Here is a 24,504-nt window from a genome sequence, read left to right on the forward strand (position 1 = left end):
AAGGCTTTTACCATCCCTTTCACTTGTCGTCCTCCTTTAAAAGATGGACTATAATTCCAAGTTAATCATTTTGTGCAGTGAAGTCTGCTCACGGCTTTAAAAACTTATGTAAATTTTCTCTGAATGCTGTCAATCTTTTCATATTATCTATAGAAAACATACAAAAGGTTAAACCATATTCAATATAGTCTATATATCAGACTGACAACAAAATAAATAAATATTTAAATAAATAATTAAATAAATGCATGCCTTGCATGAGAAGAAGGAATGCGTTACACATCCCGTACGGCTGCAGCTGCCCGTCCATAGATTATAGTTGCAGCAGCTATGCTTTTCAGCCACTTTGCACTACGGCAAAGTGCTGATGCAGCCATTTGGTTTCGGCGATGTAGCTCACAGGGAAATGTCTTGCGAGTTACACGTTGGAATCCGTTTGGATAATACTGTAGTATAATTTAAAATCAGGTAAGCCTAACCCACCTTTAGATTTAGGAAGTATAAGCTTTTCATATTTGATTCTAGTAGATTTAGGATACCAAATAAATCTGGATATACTTCTTTCCATGTCTATAAAAAAATTTTGAGGTATAATTGTGAATGTAGTGTTCATTTGGAAAAGAATTCTTGGTAGCATGTTCATCTTAATGATACTGCTTTTTGATAACAAAGACATATTGATATTTTTCCATCTGTTCATATCCTTTTCAACAGTATTCCAGGTATGGGTTAAGTTATTTTTAATAATTTCACTAAAGTTGGGAGTATATATTACCCCCAAGTATTTTAGTTGATAAGTTATCTTTATTTTGCTCTCCGGGAAGTAAAAGTGCATATGTCCTATGGGATTTAGTGGGAAAAGTTGGGATTTGTTTGGATTTACTTTGTAATTTGAAATCTCTGAGAATTTTTCAACAGCTGTCAGTATTTTAGGAAGATCTGTTGTGGGGAGTTGTAAGTATATATTTAAGTCATCAGCAAATGCCGAATATATAATGTTAGTATTTAATACTTTTGGAATGTGTAGAAATGATTTCTGTGATATATAAAGAAGTAGGGGTTCTAAGTATAAATTAAAGAGGTAAGTAGAAAGTGGACACCCTTGTCTCGTGCCATTTAAAATGGGGATAGGTTTTGTTTTATTATTGTTAATCTGAATGGAAGTTGAGGCCATCTGATATAAAACCTTAACTTTATTAATAAATTCTTTAGGAAAACCAAATAAAGGCATAACATTAAATAAAAAGTTTAAATCTACTCTGTCGAAAGTTTTACTAGCATCTGCGGCAATAACTTGTTTAGGATGTTTATCTGTTTTTAGTAATCTGATAGCTGTGTCTAGCAACAGAGTGTTATCACTTGTTTGCCTATGTACCATAAAACCTATGTGATATAATAGAGGGAAGTATATTCTTCAACCTGTTGGCTAAAATTTGAGCAAAGATTTTAAAGTCAGTATTTATGAGGGCTATTGGTCTATAATTAGTGGGATTTTTCGGGGCAGAATTCAGTTTAAGTAGAAGGATGAAAGAGTGAGAGATCTTTAAGTGGTCAGCATAGCAAAATGTAGACTTGCCCTTGATTTCTTAATAAGGAAATACTGCTGTCTTTTGAGCTGGGTCATATGCTTACATAAGTATGCACCAAAGGAGGCATTGTATTCTATAATTGGTCTGACAATGGAGGAGTACAGGGAGATGATGACTTCCTTGCATTTAAAAGATATACACTTGGTGCTTAGTCTGGAGAATTCCTAATGACATGAGCCACAATGTAATCAAAGGATAGTTGTCAATTAAAGTACCCATGTCCCTAATGACCAAGTTAATTTTATGGGGGTGTTACCTATGTGATAGGAGCATGAGTTCCTGGGTTTGCCAGAGTACTCAGTGCTGCATTTCTTGGCATTAGTTTGAGGTCATGGTCTAAGCACCACCTGTTTGTATGTGTTAGACTATTCTGGACAATCCAGTGGTCAGCTGGGGTGTTTACAAGGTTTACCTTCATAATGTCGGTATCCTTATAGTTGAACCCACTTCTGTGAACACCGAACTGCGACTTCACAAAACCTCGAATACTAAATTTCTGAACCGCAAAATCTCACCCCCTTTTTGACCCATGTTACCACTTGTTTGTAGGTGTGTGGCACGGTCAGAAATGTCAAAATTCAAGTTTTTTTTCAATATTCAAAAGTTTTCATGGTTCTGTGGAAACGGTTCAGTGATATGGCCGTTCAGTCATCCGTGATCGACAATATGAAGGTAAACCATTTACACCTCCTAGTTCCAATTATTTTATTTATTTTTATTTATTTATTTTATATTTGTTGACCAGGCTAGTCTAACTGGATATATGTCCATTTTCAGTAGAGGCCCAGGGAGATAAGCTCCAAGGTAGAAACAAAAAAAAAAAACAAATAACAACAGTCATATATACAATGCATATTACAGGTTAACATAGAATTTTCAGAGAGGGCAAAAATTATAACAGTGCAAAATGCAGGTACAATACATCATACAGGTACAGTACATAATAAAAAAGGAAGGCAGGTTATTGTATAGTAATATTAATAAAGAGTTCCCTCAATAATAAGTATCCACAGAGGTTGGAAATAATGTAATTTAGAGAGAGATTGGATTTATAGTTAATAAGGAAGGTATAACAATTATTGAGAAGTATGGGGTAGGCAGAGCCAAGTTTGAAGAGATAGATGACTAGTCAGGTTTGGTACAGGAGCATAACCAGTGTGATCTGAGGAAAAGTTTCAGTCTGTTTTTGAAGAGTGATAAAGAGGCAAGTGAGGAAAGGTCACTGGGGAGAAGATTTCAGGATTTTCCAACAGCATTAAAGAAGAGAGAATCCCCAGCCCTGTTATTAGGTTTAGAGGTATATACAAGAAGTTTGTGTGATGAATGTACGGACTTCAGATTATTATAGAGGGTGATGAGGGTAGATAAAATAGGAGGATTGGAAGGTTTATAAAGAGTCTTATGGGCAATGGTTAGTTGGTGGAATTTAATCAAGTTTTGTAGTTCTAGCCATCCTATTTGCTTTATATTAATACAATGGTGGGTTCTAAATGGGTTGCCTATAGCAAATCTGGCAATGTTATTCTAGGACATTTCCAGTTTGCTGAGGTTATTCTTAGATTAGTAAAAAATTGGTGAGGCATAGAGGAGTGTAGAGATGCAGGCCCATGGTGTTGGCCTTGCCATCACAGAAGTGGATATTGAAGAAGAACAGTTCCAGTACAGATCCCTGGGGCAGACCACCAGTAACTACTCTTTTAGTTGACAGTGTGTCTCCAACACTAATAGACTGTGTTCTCATTAAGTCAGTCTGATATTCAGTGTCTAACACAGGAGTTTACATTAAGTTTGATCAGCTTATCAGTGGTGCCAGAATGTGAAATGTTATTAAAGGCTTTGGCCAAGTCTAGGTAAACAATGTGAACTGATTTGCCTAAGTCCAGTGCCTTGGTGACAAGTTCAAGAGAAGACCACCAGGTTTCGGAGGTAGGATCTACCTTTAACAAACCCAGACTGATTTGGGTCCAGAGTTTGAAGACTGCCTCTCTCTTTGTTAATGTAGTTCCGTAATGATGCACTCCATTACCTTACAGATAGGCTGGTGAGGATTATAGGTCTGTGGTTTCCTGGATCAGCAGTAGATCCCCCTTTGTGTCAGTTTGGGTGTTTACAACAAATAATGTTTTGTGCTGAAAAGAAAATAGCCTGGACCATTATCTGGGCCTATGGAGCTAGTGTTTTTAGCCTTGTAGAGAGCACTTAGGGCATGCTCAGACATGACTGGGGATGGCATAGGCATTCTAATACACTGCAGATAATTATGAAGAGATAGGGGGGTAAAGTTTGAGTAGAAATTGTCCACTAATATGTTGACAATGTTTTCAGGGATGAGTATATGGTGTTATCTTGCATTAGCAAAGAACTTTGTTGGATATTACTTTTGAGGTTCGCAACACAGCCGAAAAAGGCTTTGCGAGTATTCTTAGTGTGGTTGGCAATTCTCAAACTGTGCTTGCTTTTGGATGAGTTGATTTTGTTTCTAAGTTCTTTGTTGATCTTTTTGAATTCTTCTCTAGCTGATGAGCTGTTAAAGTTGCTTTTACCTCTTATGAGCTTTTCCCCTTACTCTGCAGTTTGTTAATGGTTGGGTTCTACCAAATGAGTTTATTCTTAAATTTGGCATTGTGTTTATGCCTTATTGTGACTGAAACCCCAATGGAAGGCTGGAGGTAGCCATCAAACTTATCCATGCATAAGGCTATGTGTGATGTGGGGCACTGCGGTGAGGAAGGTGTTTGAATTTCATGAGGTCATTAGTTGGGGTAGATTTGCATTGAAGTAGTCTGTAAAGATATAGGGATTATGAGGTAATGTGGGTCTTGCACTTAAGGTATGTGTTATTGCACTGTAATCAGATTTGACTAGTGATTTGTAACTATAGGTGCCAAGCATAGGGGAGGTAGGTTGATGACAACCAGGTCCAATATTTGTCACCCTTTCATTGGGGCTTGGACTAGTTGGTCTAGAAAGTTAATATTAATGAAATTCAGGAATCTTTGTGCACACTTATTTTGGTACTTACATATTATCGCAACCGGATTCCAATCAGGACAAGACAGAATTCAAATCCATGCAAGTGTATGTTAGGTATTTGACGAGGTTTCTGAACCTTGTCAGACAACACTGACTTCTTGAACAGTTTTCCAGTACTGAACTTCAGCAGTATGACAACCGCAACCAGGAGAGCAAACTATCATAATTAGGAGAATTAACTGTCAGAATTCCACAATCCAACCTTAGCAAATGTTAAGCACCCGGTAGGAAAGTTGTGGCTGTGTCCCACATTAGGCAATGAAATCTGCCTGCCATAAACAGCAACTGACAGTGGCAGAATAAAAAATGATTTATAATTGTTATCAATTCCGTTTAGGTCTCCTTAAGCTGCTGTAATACACTTACTAAGTTGTTACAATAACAGCAGCTATTTTCGCATGTGTTTCCTGAAGGATATGAATTCTGAAATTGTAAAATCTTATTTATTGACTTCACTGCTCAGTACTTTATCAGAAAACCCTTGCTTTATACTGCCCTTCTGACATCGCTTTTAACTGTTTATGTCTTTGAAAGCTGACCAAATCTTTGAAATTTTCCGTTAAGTACAACTACATGGAGCACATAAAGTGCCATGCAGTACAGACAATTATGATCATCTCGTCGATCCAAACCCAAAATTATGTGTTAGTGACACGGATGGTAACATTGTCCTCTCCAAATTTCTGGCCATCCATGTGTCGAACAGAAAATAAGGCGAGTATGATCACTGAACCAATCACTTGGAAATGAGCCGCTTGTCCTACTCTGAATCTGGTTGCGATAATAACGTAAGTATCCTTATTTTTGTAGTAAAGCTTCCCCAATTACTTGAGGGGTAGTTGAAGTCAGCGAAGAGGATACCATTGGGAAATGTAATGAAGAATATCGATTTGTTTAGATAGGCCTCATAGTTTGCCAGTGTCATGGAGGGGGTACAGTAGCTGGCAACAATGTTTTATGGTAGTTGGCACTGATGTCACACTGGGTTTTGTTTTTCATCAGAAAAATATAAAGGACTTCAATTTCATTGTCCTGCGTTATGATTTTAGAGTTGAAATGGTTTCTTAAGAACACACATACACTTCCTGCAGCTACATGTTCCAGTTCAGCATTCAGTGGTAGGCATTAAATCTCTGCACTTGGAGGGAGGGGGGGGGGTACTATCACTGCTCTGAAACCATATTTCAGTGAATATGACTATGTCAATATTTTCCATGGTTAGAAATGCTTGTGCTCAAAGCCAAAGGAAAAAAACAAGTGAAACCTGAAACCTGTACTCTAAGCTACCCAGTGCCTGTCAGCCTTTTGTTCTTCTCTCTGGTGTCTCCAGTACGTTAAATATTCTGAAACCAGTAATGAAATCAGGATACTTACGGTGATAATTGTTTGGGATTACAGCTGTACATACCAGCATGCATAATCATTTAACAGATACGGTTACAGTAAAGCTGTCTAACACTCAGAGTCCGTTCTCAAAGTCTTCATTACAACATCCTGTAGTTCCACAAATTACCATGGTCAAATATTATGCAATATCTGGGACATTTAGATTATTTTTTTGATGGCTATATAGAAAGGAGGAGTTTTTTTTGGAGATGCATAAAAAAAGTTGAATGACTACTTTTTGACTGCTGGTTCAGCAACCCACAATTTGTCGATGCTGATATGTTTGAATACTGCTATATCTCATGCTGATATGTTTGAATACAGGTATATCTCATGTTGATATGTTTGAATACTGCTATATCTCATGTTGATATGTTTGAATACTGCTATATCTCATGTTTGAGAGAGAGATTGCTGTGGTTGGGGTTTTGCATTTCCCTTGACATGCAGCAACCCTAGAATTAGAACAATTCAACTTAGTTGCACAGCAGGAAGAGTTTCCTTTACTGAATGTGTGAGAGGTTTGGCCCCCTCATTTTCCCTCTCAGGCCTGTCCAATCAGTAGTCAGAGTGAAGTGTGGGAGGGCGCCATAGCTTCTAGAAGCTGGTCATAGTTGTGTCTTGGGCAAGACACAACCCATACAGCCTAAAGGCTACTACAGCAGTGAGGAATTCAGACACCTACTGCTATTCGTAAATGCAAATTGCACCACTGTCCTCTTCGTTCGCTTCTTTATTCAGCTTGAGAGCTTCAGCATGAGTCAAATATTGTGTGTTTTTTTCTTTTTATTTAAGATATTCATTACTAATTAAGTAAAACGCACTAGTGGCATTAACCAGCTCACTTGCTAGAAAAAGATATCTGTATTCATTGAAGATCTGGCAAAAATGGTGTAATTTAGTGATTTATTATAGTCAGATAATATGCAATATTTATTTATTCCCGAATTATTTTTTTATCAAGTTCACTGTCACAGGAAAGCCAAAGCCTATCCTGGCTGTCATGGAGCAAAAGACAGAAAGACTAATCCCTGACATAATGTTATTCTAACACACACCACACACTCACACCACACACACACACTCACACTCACTGACACACACACACACACACACACGCACACACACACACACACACACACACACACACACACACACACACACACACACACACACACACACACAGACACACAGACACACACACACACACACACACACACACACACACACTCACACCACACACACACACTCACACTCACTGACACACACACACACACACACACACACACACACACACACACACACACACACAGACACACACACACACACACACACACACACACACACACACACACACATACACACACACACACAAAAAACACAGCATTCATACATACAAACTATTGAGAAGATCACCAGTTCACATTTGTCATGTTTTTTGGGATGTGGGTAAAAACACGGCATCCACTGAACCACATGTAGATTCTATACAGAAAACATCCAGCCAAGAACTAATCTGAAGAACACCTGTGAGATAGTAATTGTCTCTGATACAAAGTAGCACTCAAACTAAGTCAGAATATGTTAACTTAATGACAAGTCATTATGTTAACCACTAAATTGCTCATCAAGAGCTAATCAAATCAAGGACGTTTTCAGCAGATAAGGTAGGCAGACACTGACATGCACATGCACTAGTTTTACCACAAAATGGTTGTGGTACCTTTAAATATGTATAACAGTATTAAGTTTAGGTATGCTTTATTATTTTAAACAGCCTTATTGATCATTGTCAGCAGTTTTTGTTTTTTTAGGTTATATCTAAAATCAAAACATATTTCCAGAAATAGCTTAGAAAGCCATGCTTTCACCAGGAGTAAGTAAAGTAGCAAAATGGCACACTGAGTGCAAAAATCATCGGTAATAAACTGTAGAGTGGGTAATGAGCAAAAATGTTCACCATAAAAGACATTTGATTCTGAATATATTCTTGATTTTGAGCTAAAAACATGTTAGATTTTAAATGCAGTCTTGATTTTATGTTGCGCTAAAACATATTTTTTTAAACTCCAGAGTTTTCCAGAAGTCTGTCCGAGAGATGAAGAGAATGGAAAACATCAGCCGCTCTCCCTGGTTTTCACACATTACGTCTACCGTACTTGGGCTCGGCACAATTCATGCCTATAATAAGAAAGAAGAGTACATTGAACGGTAAGCTGTTGTCTGACTCTTTTTTTATATAGCATTTTATATGCTAGTACATAACAGATAAATTGATGGCATAAGTCTGAAACATTTCAGGATTTCTAGTTTAAATAAGAAGGCTTCTCATATGTTAATACATCCAGTGATCCATTTTTTGATGGCAGGATTGTGAATATACTGTGCTGAAATAGACAGTAAATGTTTATTAACTGAGAAATTACTGCCTCTGGTTATGTCAAAGAACTAAGATATTCAGAAGTATGAGGGGAAAAAAAGCTTCAGTATCATATGACTTTTTTTTTTTTTTTTTTTACTTTTTATTTTTAAAATGGCATGGGCTTTGAAAAACTTTTAAGTGATAGTGAACATACAGATATGCTGGGCTGGTACTTTGGTTGGTGATGAATGGATTGCTGACTTAGTTTCAAATGATAATAAAGTTTGCATTTTCTCCTAAGAACATTACACCAGGAATGTATGAAGAGGCAGCTTAATTTCTTAGCAATATATTAATAATAGTTATATGATTTTTGGCATGTATTGAGAAATTTAAAAACGTATGAAATATGAAAAAGTATCTGAACAATAGTATGAAATACCGTACTGGCCATGTGCATATCATGTGTAATAATCACCCAGTGATGAGGATAGATAGATAGATAGATAGATATATAGATAGATAGATAGATAGATAGATAGATAGATAGATAGATAGATAGATGGATGTTCAAAGAAAAAATACAGTTGTGTCTGAAAACAAAATGGCTATGCCCTCCAAAAAAAAAAATAACAATGTTTCTCCTCCCTGTTCTGTGGAACATCCTTAGAGTTCATTATTTGAAGTTATGGGTGCATGTGACCTTGAATTAGTCTTAATTTTGTGCCTTGTTTTGGCCACAACTGCTTTTTTGGCAGTTGACTCTTAGCTAACAATTCATGTTATATGAAATCTAACACATTATGATGTCGGTGCCATTACAGTATGAGCCATCCCTGGCATCTAATGTATGCCCCACCTCTGAATCCCAGTTTTGATGCTGGTGCTGTTACAGGATTTCACAGAATCAGCCCTAGTCTCTAGTGGTTGCCCCACAACATTCATGATGGACAGTTGAATATGCTTTGAAAAAGTTGAATAACTTTGATAAAGATACCTTTACCAATACCTTAAAAATCAATTAATTGGAAACTACTAAAACAACTTCCACTAGATGAAGCCGTACCCTTCTTTAATAGGATTTTCCTAGATATACTCAAGAACCATCCACCTGTTAGAAATAAAATAGTTAATTTCAACCCAGCTCCTTGGTTAACTAAATAAACAAAGCTACTAATGAGAAATAGATCCTGGAGTCACTGGAAACAAACCAAAAATGACTCCAATTTTCAGATTTACAGGCAACTTAGAAACTGAGCCAAAAATATGATAAAATCAGATAAAAGATTTTACTACACCAGTCAACAAAGCACAGGTCATACTAACCCTAAAATATTTTGGTGATCACTAAACAAACTCAGACTCATCCATGCTGGACATACAACCCAACCAACTCCACAACAACCGGCTTCACAGAAGGAATAGCCAATTCGACACTTTCTTTTTTTTCCCTCAAAAATATTTTTTATTTTTCAAATACATTTGAATGAATTCCATAGTATTTATACATAACATCTTAAATAACTATGTACACTTTTTACATTAGCTTGACACTATAACAGATCGTGATATATACAGTTACTTTATAAGTATGCCCAATCCATTATCAGGAAGTCTGATCAATTATTGTACAGTGTCAATCAATGATAAGACTTTTCTCCAAGGGTTGTTGATAAATGGCTGTGGATAAATTCTTAGCTCTTTAATTGTAATTTCCAATAATGCTGTGCTCTTTGGCAAGCTGTAGAAGTCTTCCGAAGTTGGTATTGTGCTTGTATTCCATCTTTTTGTTGTACACTTCCTTGACGTTGTAAGTATAGTCCATACTAGATACATGTTTGACCTATTCAAATAAGGACCTTCATTCACATTTAATAATACAAGAGCTTTAGTTAAATAAAATGATTCATTAAATAAAGCTTGTAGAAAGCTATTAATACCATTTCAAAATGGCTTAATTTTAACACAATCAAAGAAAATGTGGTTCCAATCTGCATTGTGTACTTGCTCACATCTCCAACATATTCCTTCTATGGAAAAACTAATTTTACTGATTCTGTCTGGGGTTAAGAATGCTCTGTGCAAGCATTTCCAATTAAAAACTTTCCAGTATTGTGTAAAAGATGTATATTTTATCGATAATAAGATATTTGTTTTAATATCTTCAGTTAACTGTATTGAGTGTCCTTTTGTTATACATTTCCAATATGAGGTTTTGGGTATTGTTTTGTAGCTTATTAATATTTTGTAAAATTTTGAAATACTGTTTCCCATGTCAAAGTCATTATATATGATTTCATATATGTATTTCATAAATTTAGGTATCTCTTTAAATGAAGAATTGTTAATTATTCTACTTAAATCTTGCGAATATGACAGAATACTCCATAAAGTTAGCCAGTCCTGTTGTGGAATTTTGTATGTTGTTTTTATTACTTGCATATCTAAAACTTTTAGTTCTTTGACACATTGGTGTCAACAAACAAATCTTTTCTGCTCCCAAGAATTAATAATTTCTCTATATATTTTATGTGGAAAGTTCTTTGTGACTATAAATGGTGTTAAAGTATCAAACCAGATTTTTAAATCTATATTTGCATTAATAATTTTCCGAAATGAGTCAATGTAATAATTAATCATATGAGTTTTAGTGGGTTTAGTTATGTTATATTGCATACTAATACTTAATGTGCCATGGCAAATTGTTTTTATCTCTTATTTGAAATTTTGTTTGTAACTCAAATTCATCTATGAATATTACAGTTAGTAATTATTTCCAATTTACAGAGTAATTTGGACTTATCCAGTCTGAGATTCTTTTATATATTGATGCTTTTATATATGTTTCTATATCAGGAAAGTCTAATCCTCCCTGTTTCCATGGTCTGATATGATGTATTAAAGCTATTCTGTTTCTTTTGGGAAACCATAAAAATTTTATTAGGCATGAATTTATTTCTTTAAGTATATTCCTTTCTGGTAACAGCTATATATAGGATCTTGGGCAGTAAAATAATTTTTATTAACTGTAGTCTATCTTCAAATGTTAATATTATTTTGTTCCATTTTTCCACAGAGATTTTAATGTATTGATGATATTATTGTAGGTTTTTTTAGACTAATTCATTATTATCCTTGCATAACTCAATTCCTAGATATTTTAAGGTAGATTCTTGTTTCTCTGTAATGTGATCCCCCTTAGTCTGCAGTTCTTTTTTTATTTAAAAATAAAAATTTTGATTTTGATTTATTAAAATGGAGCCCTGAAATCACGTGAAATTTGTCAGCTAATATATCTAATTCTTCTAATGTCTCTTTTGCATTAGATAATGTTAGTAATATGTCATCAGCAAATAGCATTACTTTAGAATTGTATTGTTCATAAACATCTATTCCTTTGATTTTTATATTGTTACTAATTGAATCTGCCAATATTTCAATAGCCACAGCAAACAGAATCGGTGACATGGGACATCCTTGTTTAGTGACTTTTGTTATATGTATAGATTCAGAGGTAAAACGACCTAACATGACATATAAATTATTTGTATGTATATATATATATATATATATATATATATATATATATATATATATATATATATATATATATGGGTCTACTACGTTAGACCGACAGTCCACAACACTGACACCCACAACACCGACACCACAAGAACAAAACCGCAAAACCAAGAAAGCTCACATGCCCGACAAACCACAATACCGACAGTTAACAAAACAAAACGTTCGCTGTTACACATAACACACACACAACACAAGCACACCAACAACCTAAAAACCTACACTACACCTTACACACAACTATCTATGCACTAACCTTAACCCAAACCCTAACCCTAAGGTCTGTCACTATCGCACACTTACCTTACCCGCACCCTAACCCTAACTCACATAATCTGCCCCAACCCTCAAGTCCCTCACTATCGCACCCTTACCTTACCCGCACCCTAACCCTAGCTCACTTAATCTGCCCCTAACCCTCAAGTCCTTCACTATCGCACACTTACATTACCTGTACCATAACCCGAAGTCCCTCACCATCGCACACTTACCTTACCTGCAGCCTAAACCTAACTCACTTAATCTGCCCCAACCCTCAAGTCCCTCACTATCACACACTTACCTTACCCGCACCATAACCCAAAGTCCCTCACTATCGCACACTTACCTTACACGCACGTTAACCCTAAATCCCTCACTATCGCAGACACACCTTACATGCACCCTAACCCTAAATTCCTCACTATTATACACTTACCTAGTCATGCTCACACGTTTCCCATTTTTTCGCTGTCGGGATTAATTCCGAGTTGTTGGTTATCTGCTCCGTCGGTCTTATATATATATATATATATATATATATATATATATATATATATATATATATATATATTCTTTAGGAGATGAACAAATGATGCAGGAAATTCAAATAGCATTAGGATTTTGAATAAATAGTCCCAATTTAGTGAATCAAAGGCTTTCTCTATATCTAATCTTATCTAAGGGATAAGAAACTAAGAGTAATGCTACTCAATGCCAGAAGTCTAAACCTCAAGATGCATGCACTCGAAACTCTCCTTAGCATGGAGAACATCGATATCTGTGCAGTAACAGAAACCTGGTTCAGAGCTCCCGAGAGCACCCCAGCACTACCAGGTTATACCTCATACCATGCTTTTCGGCCCCAAAACTTGGACCGAACCAGAAAAGGAGGGGGAGTATCGATATTCATAAAAGATACCCACACCTCCAGGTTGGTGGCTAAGCACGAAGCATCAGAGACTATCCATGTGCAACTAACAGTGGGTAAAACTGCCTTCCAGTTTATAGCCTGCTACAGACCACCCTCCCAAACCCAGAAACCCTACTCGGCCTTCATGAGAACACTGGAAAATATGAAGGTCTCTCCAAACCATTATATTGGGCGACTTCAACTACCCAAACATAGAATGGGAGCATTTACTCTAGCTCCAACACCCTAGCCCAAAGGTTCCTAGAATTTATAAACTCAAATGCTATGGAACAACTTGTTACCACTCCCACAAGAGGGGAAAACATACTGGACCTGATCATCACCAACATGGGGACTCTATGCTCCAGACCAGAAGTGTATCCCTCACTGGTAAGATCAGACCATAAACTAATCTCACTGGATATTCACATCCCGACCCCACACCCTGCCCAGAAAACCACAGTGAAAAACTTCTCTAAAGCAAATTTCACACTCCTCAAAACTGAGGTGGAATCCTTCAAAGCCCCCGGGCCTGTGGAAAATACGGCCCAGACCGCAGAATCCTTTATAAACGCATTCTATGAACACCTTCAGGAATGCATGGATCATGCGATCCCAAATAAAACCAAGACTCAATCCTCCAAAGGCAGACGTCCTGTCTGGTGGACCCCAGCCATAAACAAACTATACAATAGAAGGAGGAAGCTACTAAATGATAGAGCAAAATCCCAAAAAGGGAAGGCATCACTGATCAGTATTAGCAAAAAACTACAGGCACTCATAAAATTGTCTAAGGCCAGCTTCGAGAGAAAAATTGCACAGGACACTAAGGATAATCACAAAGCTTTCTTTAGTAATGTTAGGAACCTGGGTGGTAATTCCCAGATATGCTCAGAATTAGTCCAAAATGACAAAAAATACACCAAACCCACAGACATTGCCAACATCCTATCTGACAGGTTCAGTGCAAACTTCTCCCCCCCCCCTCCCCACCAAAAGGGCAAATATCTATCCCAGCAGAGTGCTGCCCCCCTGACATCTCAGATGCTCAGGTAAGAGCCGCCCTCTCCAAAGCAAAAAACACAGCATCAATGAGACCAGATGGTGTCCCGGGCTGCGTCCTACATGAACTCCAAGAAGAGCTAAACCCAAACATAAAACTACTGCTCAATCTCAGCCTTACAACAGGATATGTGCCCAAAGAGTGGCGAACAGCAACAGTGGTCCCTCTCCATAAAGGTGGTGCCTCAGCGGATCCTGGAAACTATCGCCCCATAAGCCTGACTAGCTTGGTCTGCAAAGCTATGGAAAGGGTCATCATGGACCTCATAAATAAAGATATTGGGGACCTACAGACACTGGATCGTACCCAGTTTGGCTTTGTTAAGGGCAGATCCTGCCTCTTAAACCTGGTTGATTCTTTGAAACAGTCACCAAGGCCATTGACGAGGGGAAGGTGGTCCACACAGCCTACCTGGACCTCGCAAAAGCCTTCGATACAATACCCCACTCGGGCATTATAGATAAGCTCACCAGCTTAAATATAAACCCCTATGTCACTAGATGGATTGCAAACTGGCTCAAGGACAGAACCCACATGGTTAGAATTGCTGGAGCCATGTCAGACTCCAAACCAGTTACAAGTGGTGTCCCACAAGGCTCAGTCCTGGGACCTCTCTTGTTCGGTATATATTTCTCGGAGGTACAGGCCAACATGGAAGGACTGTGGCTGACCAAGTTCGCAGATGACTGCAAACTGGGCACCATAATCGACTCTCCAGCCGACACAAGCATCCTCCAAAAGGGCCTCATAGAAACAGACAACTGGTGCCAGAGCCATGGCCTCAAGCTAAATGCCAAAAGTGTATAGTCATCCCCTTTGGCAAAAACAAAGTGCCCACAAATTACCACATAGGTGGTAATCAATTAAGTACAGAAGAAGTAATTAGGGACCTAGGGACCCAAGTTGATAGCAATCTCTCATTTGACAACCACATGGCCAAAGTGGTTAGAAAAACATTTTATATAGCCCACCTAATCATGAAGGGATTCACATCTAGATCAGGGAGGTCATCGTGCCTCTTTACTCATCCCTCATCAGGCCCATAATTGAGTACAATGCCCTTTTGGGATGTACCTTACCAGACACCTGCAGCAACTGGAAAGACCCCAAAAGTACCTCACCAAGAGGATCAAAGGGCTCAAACAGATGCCATATGCTGCCCGGTTAAAGAAACTCCAGCTCTACTCAGTGGCATACCGCCTGTTCAGAGGCGATCTGTGCCTGACATATAAATCCATGTCCAACCCGGAATTAATGGACATGCTGCACCTCAGAAAATCCAAATCCCATCGAACTACGCGCTCGAGAGACTTGAACCTCAGCACTGAAATAAATAGGACATGCTGGAGGGACAGATTCATAACCCAGAGGCTCCCTTCACTCTGGAATAAAATCCCAGTCCAGGTTAGGCAGAGTCCCTCATTGACTCTCTTCAAGAGGAATCTTGATGAGTGGATGGGAGATCATAGGTTTACCCCGGGTATCACTTCTGTGTCACTGTTAGACAGAGGCATAGTATACTAACCTCGAAAAAGGGCATAGCAAAATAAATTTAAAATGGGTGGCGAAAGTCAAACACATTCTGGCTAGGCTTATAAATGCCCTAGGGCAGATAGCCTAGTATGAACCTATGAACCTATATGTAGCACTGCTACTCATAGAGTTAGTGTCTCTTTATAAAGTTTTGTCTGTTTTACGGTACACAGATCTTACATAACCAAAATAAGCCTGTGCAGTGTGTCTCTCATCACCAACTCTATGTCATCTAGTTCCAAAGACCCTCTATTCTGAAATATAAGATAGTGCTCTAACATAATGCTGCTAAACAACCGAGAGAAATTCTAAACAATTTGCTTAGAATGTCCATAGCCTGTTGTGATATATTTTTTTGCTACTTCAAGTTGCCATTACTTGTCTTTCTAAGATTTTGCTAAGATTTTTCTGACCAGCACTATGATTTTACTACTTAGAAGCTGTGAGGTATGCACCTGTGCCCTGCTGATCACAGCTAAAATGCCAGACCTGTCCAGTATTGATGGTTTGACAAGTGTTTTAGCATCTATGTAAGTTTATCTCGGTATCTGCCAATGTTTTATGTGTGGATGTACGAGACTGATGCATTTTGTTGTATGTAGATGTGGCAATAGGTGTTTGAACAAGTATCTGTGTGTGTGTGTGTGTGTGTGTGTGTGTGTGTGTGTGTGTGTGTGTGTGTGTGTGTGTGTGTGTGTGTGTGTGTGCATATGTATCACTGATGGGGCATTTCTGAGCCTATGTGTTGTCTGCAGAATCTGAGTTACTTCATTGTGGAGGCTGATAGGCTTATAGCAAAGAAATGTAGAACTTCTCAGCTGAAAAGTTTATAGTTATGCAAATTCCCTTTTAATAAGATAATACTCTGTTGAAAATGTGCATGACTATGAACTGTAAAAAAGTCGCAGCTGTGCAACTCAACACATTGGTGCAGTACAAGTTGCACTATTGTGTCAACATCAATGAATAACAGCTGTAGTCAATTTGCCACATTTTAGAGAGTACATTTTTAGCTGAACTAATTAACGATATAGCATATTCTTACTTTGCTAGTTAATTACAACCTTATTTTTAATTATGTACAATGAGCTGTTATTGTCTCAGCATGATATAGGTCTATTTATTGTGTTATGACTGCACTAACTGTTTCAAGAAGTTCACTTATTTATAAACACCATTAAAGATGGTTAATTATTTTAACAAAAGGCAGCTCGATCAATGAGCAACTGGTGTACAGGCTATTTATGGTTAACCTTTGTGCTGTGTCTTCTACTTGGACTGTGCATTTCTTATGCAGAATTTTGGGAAGGAACTTTGGCCAATATAAGATCATATAAGCAAAAAAATAAAAGAAACCCTTGGACATAATCTGAATAGTGGTACTGTTAAAGAAAGTTTGTTTGTTTTTTGGTAAGGTAATGTCTAGAGCAGGGTTAGAGGCAGTGGCAGGGTTTGCATTAGTACATATGAGTAATGAAGAATAGGGGGTTTCATTCCCCTGTATCATCTTAGTCATATCCATTAACCCTAACCCTAAGCTTACCACTGCCTCAAACCCCAACTCTGCTTATTACCTTACCCAACCCCCTCCCCAGTAGTACTAGTACCCAAGACACTGGGTCACACAACAAGCCCACACACACACACACACACACACATATGTAAATGGGCTACCAACCAGTCAGACTATATATATATATATATATATATATATATATATATATATATATATATATAGATATAGATATATAGACACACACGCGTGCGCGCACGCACACACCTAATGCTGACGTTTTCCACATTTCCAATCACTTTGCCATTAACACAAAGCCAGATTTACCTGGACACTAGCACAGCTCACACATCACAGTAAGATTCGACAAGCTGATGTTCAACATTTCCTAAAGCTAACAAGCACAGCTTTTGATTTAAAGTGAAAGCTATACACTTTGTTAATAAAATGTCCATTTTTCTTATTGGTGTGAGCCTGGAGTTAGTCTATTTAATTTTCAGTGGTGTGGGGGCCGAACCCCCATGTGGAGGATATGGGGGATAAAACCTCACACATAAAAGTATTTTTTTGTTTACATTATTGGTTACTTTTTTTCATTGATTTTAGTTGTAATTAATGGTAATGATCAATGAGTTTGTTCAATGTTTTGTGTTTCAATGAAACTCACAACTATTCATTTTTGTGTGTGTGTGTGTGTGTGTGTGTGTGTGTGTGTGTGTGTGTGTGTGTGTGTGTGTTTTGTCTTGACAATATTATAAACACCCATATCAATTTGAAATTTTAAATTGTAATTTATGCTTGAAATCATTTTTTTCCTTGTCCACTTTTATGCATTAGTTGTGCTTTAATGCAATGCGTTTTCCTAAGAGAACTTACATGGTAACGTCCTTGTGAAGTTCAAAACTTGATTTTGTTTGTTTCAGAATCTGTATAAATATCACAACAACATTTAGTCTGCATTTTCTGTCAGAACAAGTTTTACTTAACTTTAACAGTATGCAAAAAAACAGTCAGTCACCAGGTGTCCTCGCAGGAAAATGATGCAAATCCAAAAAAAGAACAAAGCAGCAAAGACAAGGCTCCTATTTCTTATAGCAGAGGAGACAGACTTTAAACACCTTGATTCAGGTGAAACTTTCTTTTTTAAGAGTTAGTGCTGACTGCAATAGCTGTCATGTGGTCTATTTGGCCATCTGTCAGTTGTGCCACAAATTTTATGTTGGCAAAACAGATAGATTTTTAAAAGATAGAATTAGAGAACACATCTATCATATTAAGAAGAAAAGTACTTTCAGTGCCTTAGCTAAGCATGTTATAGAAAAAAATGCGCATCATAAATTTAAATTTATGGTACTAGGAAGGAATTATGTAAGCAAAAGAGGGAGAGATGTTAGAAATAAGACTGAAGAGATGGAGGCCAATTGGATAATAAGACTTAGAGCAAATGTAGGACATGGTCTGAATGATCATATACCCATGAGACCTATGCTAAAAAATAGACCTTTGCAAAGATGAAGAGTTTTTATTATTTTATTATTCTTGTTTATGCATCTCATTTGTATGTTCTAGCTGTATTTTACGGCATATTTTATGGCACATTTGTATGTATTTTATACACTTTCAGGTGGTTTTAACATTTATTTAAATGAAGTAATGAAATGTCAGGTTATATGGTGATATATGTTTAAATGTTGATGAGAGTGTCATGTGGTTTAGTATGAAAGGTGTGTTTTTAATGTTTGTGTTGCACCTGATGAAGCATTCAGTGAAAGCGCTTGTGTATCATTAAAGCAGACTGCATTTATAAGAAGCTGGAGCCTTATCTTTGCTGCTTTGTTCTTTTTTGGACTAACTTTAACAGTGTTTGCCATTTAAAGTAAAAAAAAGTTTTATTTATTTACTTAATTGCATATAGTTACTAAAGAACTGAAAATAACACTGTGCAATCAAAGAACAGAGCATGAGAAATAATGGTCTGTAGTGTCTTGTCCTGCCAAATGACGGCATTGATGAGGAATAGATATTATGTAAAATTAGCTTCAAGTATTGTTCTCAGCCTCCAAGGGGACTGGAGTGTGGTCATGAACTATAGCAGACTAAAAGGACAGTGTCTTACCAGCGAGGGTTGTGTGACAAAAATACAGCAAATGATATTCTTTCCTCTTCTCCTTCTGACATAGGGATCACTGTCTATGATAACTGATTATCCATTACTGACCTGTACTTAAGTGAATTGGCATTCCCTGGTGGACTCTCAACACAAAGAAAAAAATAGTCAAAAACATATTCTAAGCTTAGAAATGTTGCAAAGGGCTTCTCCCAGCTCCTAGCCACAGTTACTAACATCTAAGCACACTCATTTAAACAGCCGTAATATTGGCAGTGGCTATATAAATGACTGCTGATACTGTACTCTCAACCAAATGGCAGTTTTTCTGAATTTTAGAGTGCACCCCACAACAGCTTGTGCCATGAAAGTTGCCCCCTCATCCCACCATTGCCAAAACTTGTTTCCAATATTTTATTTTGCATATTTTACTGAAAGTAACTTAAACTTATGAAATAAAAAAGAAAGAAAGAAAAAATTAGCAATTATTTTTTGTGTATTTTCTGTGTATGCTTTGCATGACTTACTCCTTTGTTCTGTAACACTGGGTATGCACAAGCCATCGCTATTTCACACAATGAAACTGCACCACTTTGTGGTTTTGTCCCGTTCAGTGCTCCGTGCTGCTGTCTTTCAAATTAGCATTCTATTGCCCTTCATTCTACCCTACGTTATACTAAAATCAGCCTCCTCCTCTGTAATGTCCTCATCCTACCAGCAATGACAGCCTGTGTACTTCTAACATCCTACTGACACCCTCTTATGCTGTTTGTTGCCCATATTCTGTATACGCATTTGCCCCTACCCTACCAAATGTAATGCTGCACACATCTAGCTTACACAGTGACATCAGGTGTGTTGACCACTTCATACCTTTTTACTGCTATTCTCTGCCTATATTTTACAAACACTCTTGCCACAGTCATTGCTCCCCAACCCCTATCAAAAACGTATAAATCTCTCTACTACGCACATCATACCTACACCCTGCCAATCTGTGCAGTGTCCCTATCCTACCTAAACCCTGGTACATATCCTGTGTCCTGCCTCACTTTGTGTTGCAAACATTCAGTCTGTGCCCTGACATTCTCCTTACTCCCACATCCAACCTGTGCTCCATCAGTCTCTGTGCTGCCTGCATCCCAATTCCACCATGTCAGCCATTGTCATACACCCCAACATCACCCCGCCAACATCTATACCACCCATATTCTACCTATATATTGCAGACCTTCTAACAACACTGTGCTAACCTCCAATTCCCAGATCTTTGCTCTGCCCTGCCAATGTGTGTGATGCCCGTCTTCTACATACATCTCACCACTTTCTTGATCATCACCCTGCCACAACCTCCACTACAGTGTACTATCCTCACCCCATTTCACAGACTGACTTGAGCAGTTTAATTTAAACCACAGTAAATCACACTAAAAAACACTTCTCAATTCTTGGTTACCTAAATATCAGCATCTTAGACAACAATAAGAATTATGTAGACAGTTTTCAGTCAGATATAAACTTTTACCTACTAAACAACCAACCAGACCCAGCATAGTTAGTCTTAATGACATCTCTTAGACTTCCTCATAACCAAATCAAGCTTCACAAATAAAATAAATTATCCTACTCCCAAATATTAATTATCACTATTCCATTTGCTTTACATATTTATAAAAAACAGAACCTTCACCTATCATTCTTAGACACAATTCCTCCACTAACATGTTCAGTGTAACAAATGCTATCCATAACATAAACTGGCCCATATTTTACAACTGTAATGTAAATGAAGCCACAATTTTCCCTGCCATTTCTTTTTCTAGTATTCAGAATCAATACTATCCCTTCAAACTACGCTTACATAAACCAAGTACCTTCCATGAATGACCCCAGAATTATTCCTCCTCCTCAAACAAAAAAGGAAAACTACCCAGTTCATTATAGAACATAATACCTACTTACTCTGTATCTAAGCTAAAAAAGTGATAAGATCAAGAAACGATGCATATTTTCTTAAAATACATCCTTTTCAATCCCAAGAAATGTCTGGAAAGAAATCAGCATAATAACTGGCCATTCTAAATCAAACTACATTCCGCACTCCTTTACTCCAGAAGCATTTGCTCTACAATTCTCTAGTACTCCTTCAGTGTACCAGTACAGCAACTCTTTCAAACCAACCCCAAATAGCCCTACCATATTCTTTCTTTATTAAAAATAATTTCTCAGACAGACAAATTAAACTTATTTTCATTGTCCACACATGGATCAACAGGCTCAGATGGCCACTTCTGCTGGTTTATTTAAACAGGATGGTAATTCACTGGCTATTCACTTGTTTCATTTATTTAATCCTTCACTTTCACAACTTGTTTTCCAGGACATCTGGGAGAAAGAAGTAGTGATTGCTATTCCCAGTTGTAACATAACTTCCTGCACTACAGACTATCGCTCACTATCCCTTCTACCTAGATAAACTACTTTACGATAACAAGTTGGCATTCTTTCAGTCAACCACCAGCTATAAATCTATACTTCTGAAACTCCAAACCACTCTTCCCAAACTACAGCCATGGTGAACAGACAAACCGCTAATTTTTAATATTCATGCAAATAATCTAAATGCTAAAATAAACTCTACTTGATATGGTAGCCCTAAAATATGCCACTATTTAATCCCTGAAGGGAAAAAACACTACTAGATAAAAACATATAAATACCTCATCTCGTATATGCCTTTCATATGCTTACTTATGTCTCAATAAAATAAATAAATAGAACAGCGTCAAACTCTCAAACCAAATCTGTTACTTTATCCTTATGGTACCTGTGATTGTCCACAATGATCTCTTCCTGCTCTGCCTGATACAAATAAAGTTGTACAGTGACCCCACTCCAGTTTATAGTCTTTCGGTGAAAAATGCCCCTTATCTACATTGATCCAATGAAATGATAGTTATCCTCACTGCACCTAACTGACTTTCCTCAACTGCCCACTCTTTCTTCATTCTGGCACCCACCACCTGGGAGTCACCCCCAAGTAAAATCTTCAATAAACACAACACCACATTCAGACAAAATTTAATTCATTTCCTAACAAAACATGCATCCTGTTCCTGTTTCAACCCCCCCCCCAATAATATAATTGTTCTACCCTCCCCTCTGTATTTCATCTCCTGGATGTACTTCATAAATACAAATTTCCCCTCTGACATGAGACAGACCCTTTATGGACTGGACATATACATGTATTTCTACATTTTTGTAACATTAACACAGTAGTAAGCATTAATTCTCAAATCTGAATGAGTGATTTTGCTTTATAGATTATTTCATATAGTAACAGCTAATGTTAAGCTTTTCTTTAATAAGCTCTATACACTGCATCTGAATTTATATTTCGTCATCTTTCTTTGCTATACCTTTAAATTTATTTTCATTGCCTCCTTCCCTTCCCTACTATATTTCCAGGCAGTAGCCAAAATGGATCCATCTTGAATCAGACCACGACCCTGGGTCAAAGGCAGACATAAATACACACCTACATAAATACCAGTCCTGATACTTGATTGATATTTTAGAAGAGTTGCCCAGTTTCCTGTCATGCTTGTTACTGGACAGTACCAGTACCTGGTACATCACTAACACCATCAGCTACCTGAAACATAGACAACAACTCCACTGGTTAGATATGTTGTCTTCCTCCCTTCTGCAAGGCAGACATTTGCTCTTAAGTATCATCCAGAACTAGAGAGAGATTATTTTTCAGCTCTCCTAGCATTTTTCCCCATTCTCTGCCAAAAATTTACTCTGAGGTAAGCATTACACCACATTTCAGCAGGCTATTCATTTTAGGGTATTTCAGTGGTATTTGAAATGAAGTCTGTTACTCAGCCATCTTCAAATATTTTAGTCCTAAGTTTTGACATACTACTGAGGCTATCTTAAAATATAACACTAGCACATATGGTATCACACTCAAAGATGCTGCCATAAAATGTTGTATAAACTGTTGTATAACATTCATTTCAGTGTAACACATAATCTTCAGTGATTTACTTCTTGGTTTATGCTTAGATGACAGTAATGAAATCCCAAGACAAAATACTGGAAAACAAGACAAAAGTAGCATTTTATTTAAAAAATATGTCATAATAAGTTAACATTTTTGTGTTTGTATCCTAAACATTTAGAACGTTGTTTACTTACCCTCATCACAATGGCAAGTGCTGACATTTTTGAAATAAATAAATTACAAGAAAATGCATTAACAAATATTTTCACTGTATGAAGTTTTTTCCCTGCTGTGCAAAGTCCCCATAATAATCAAAATTTAAATACTTTTGACGACGGTTATTCTTGGAGTGGGATTGTAAAAAGAATGCATTTACATTTTGGGATAAGAGTAATAAAAATGATTTATGATCAGTACAGATCGATTCAGGAGTGTTACAAAAGTCAGTGGTGTAGATTTCTACACCCTTTCCTAAAGTGTTACTTATTGAATGCAGATACATATTCAAAGTAAGACTTCCTCTAAGAAATAATGCAACAATCCTGGGGACTGTGGTCCATATAGTATTCAAAATGTCCCACATCTGGCTGACTTAGTCATAAAATAAAAACATCATACAGAGGAGTCTAAGATGGATTCAGCACATATGTCAAAGAAGATGAAAAACTTAGCAACTGACATATCATCTTCAACTGAAAGGATGAAATTCAAACATAGAAGTAGTAAAAGATATATTTCATAGAAAGGGTGATAATGAGACCCTTCGAGAAAATTATGTCAAGCAGAACAGAGGTGGCTATAAGAAGGATTCAGAAAGGAAGGCACATTCAAAATAAAACAGTGGAGTTCATGGGCTCTTCTCTGAAAGCTTATAATCGAAATATTAATTTTTATTTGCTCAGAAAAATAAAGCGAATTATCATAGTGTTTTACTGCATTCCAGCTGCAAGATCACATGCCTAAGAAATGGGGTCATGTCCTTTCTACCTAAGGGCACTAATTTTAGAGTTAGACAAATTAAATGGAGGGTGCAACACAGTATTTAAATTATTATTCATTTTTTTTATTTGTTCATTTTGTGGGCTTTAGATTTGCTGTATTAAATTTATATTTTCACCATTTGAGAAGTAAACATTTTAGCTCATTCACT

At 37.1% G+C, this 24,504-nt stretch overlaps 1 protein-coding gene across 1 annotated transcript in view; it reads left to right on the top strand.

Annotated features, from left to right (window-relative positions):
* Nucleotides 1-24,504, top strand: part of ABCC12 (ATP binding cassette subfamily C member 12) — a 1,155,696-nt gene that overhangs the window by 992,131 nt on the left and 139,061 nt on the right. Inside the window, exon 23 of the mRNA XM_044081948.1 lies at nucleotides 8,082-8,219. Coding sequence (XP_043937883.1) covers nucleotides 8,082-8,219 — 138 coding nt within the window. The remainder of the gene's footprint in view (nucleotides 1-8,081; nucleotides 8,220-24,504) is intronic.

This window comes from Protopterus annectens, chromosome 8.part1, assembly GCF_019279795.1.
Source record: "Protopterus annectens isolate FY-2018-M chromosome 8.part1, PAN1.0, whole genome shotgun sequence".
Lineage (NCBI taxonomy): Eukaryota > Metazoa > Chordata > Ceratodontiformes > Protopteridae > Protopterus > Protopterus annectens.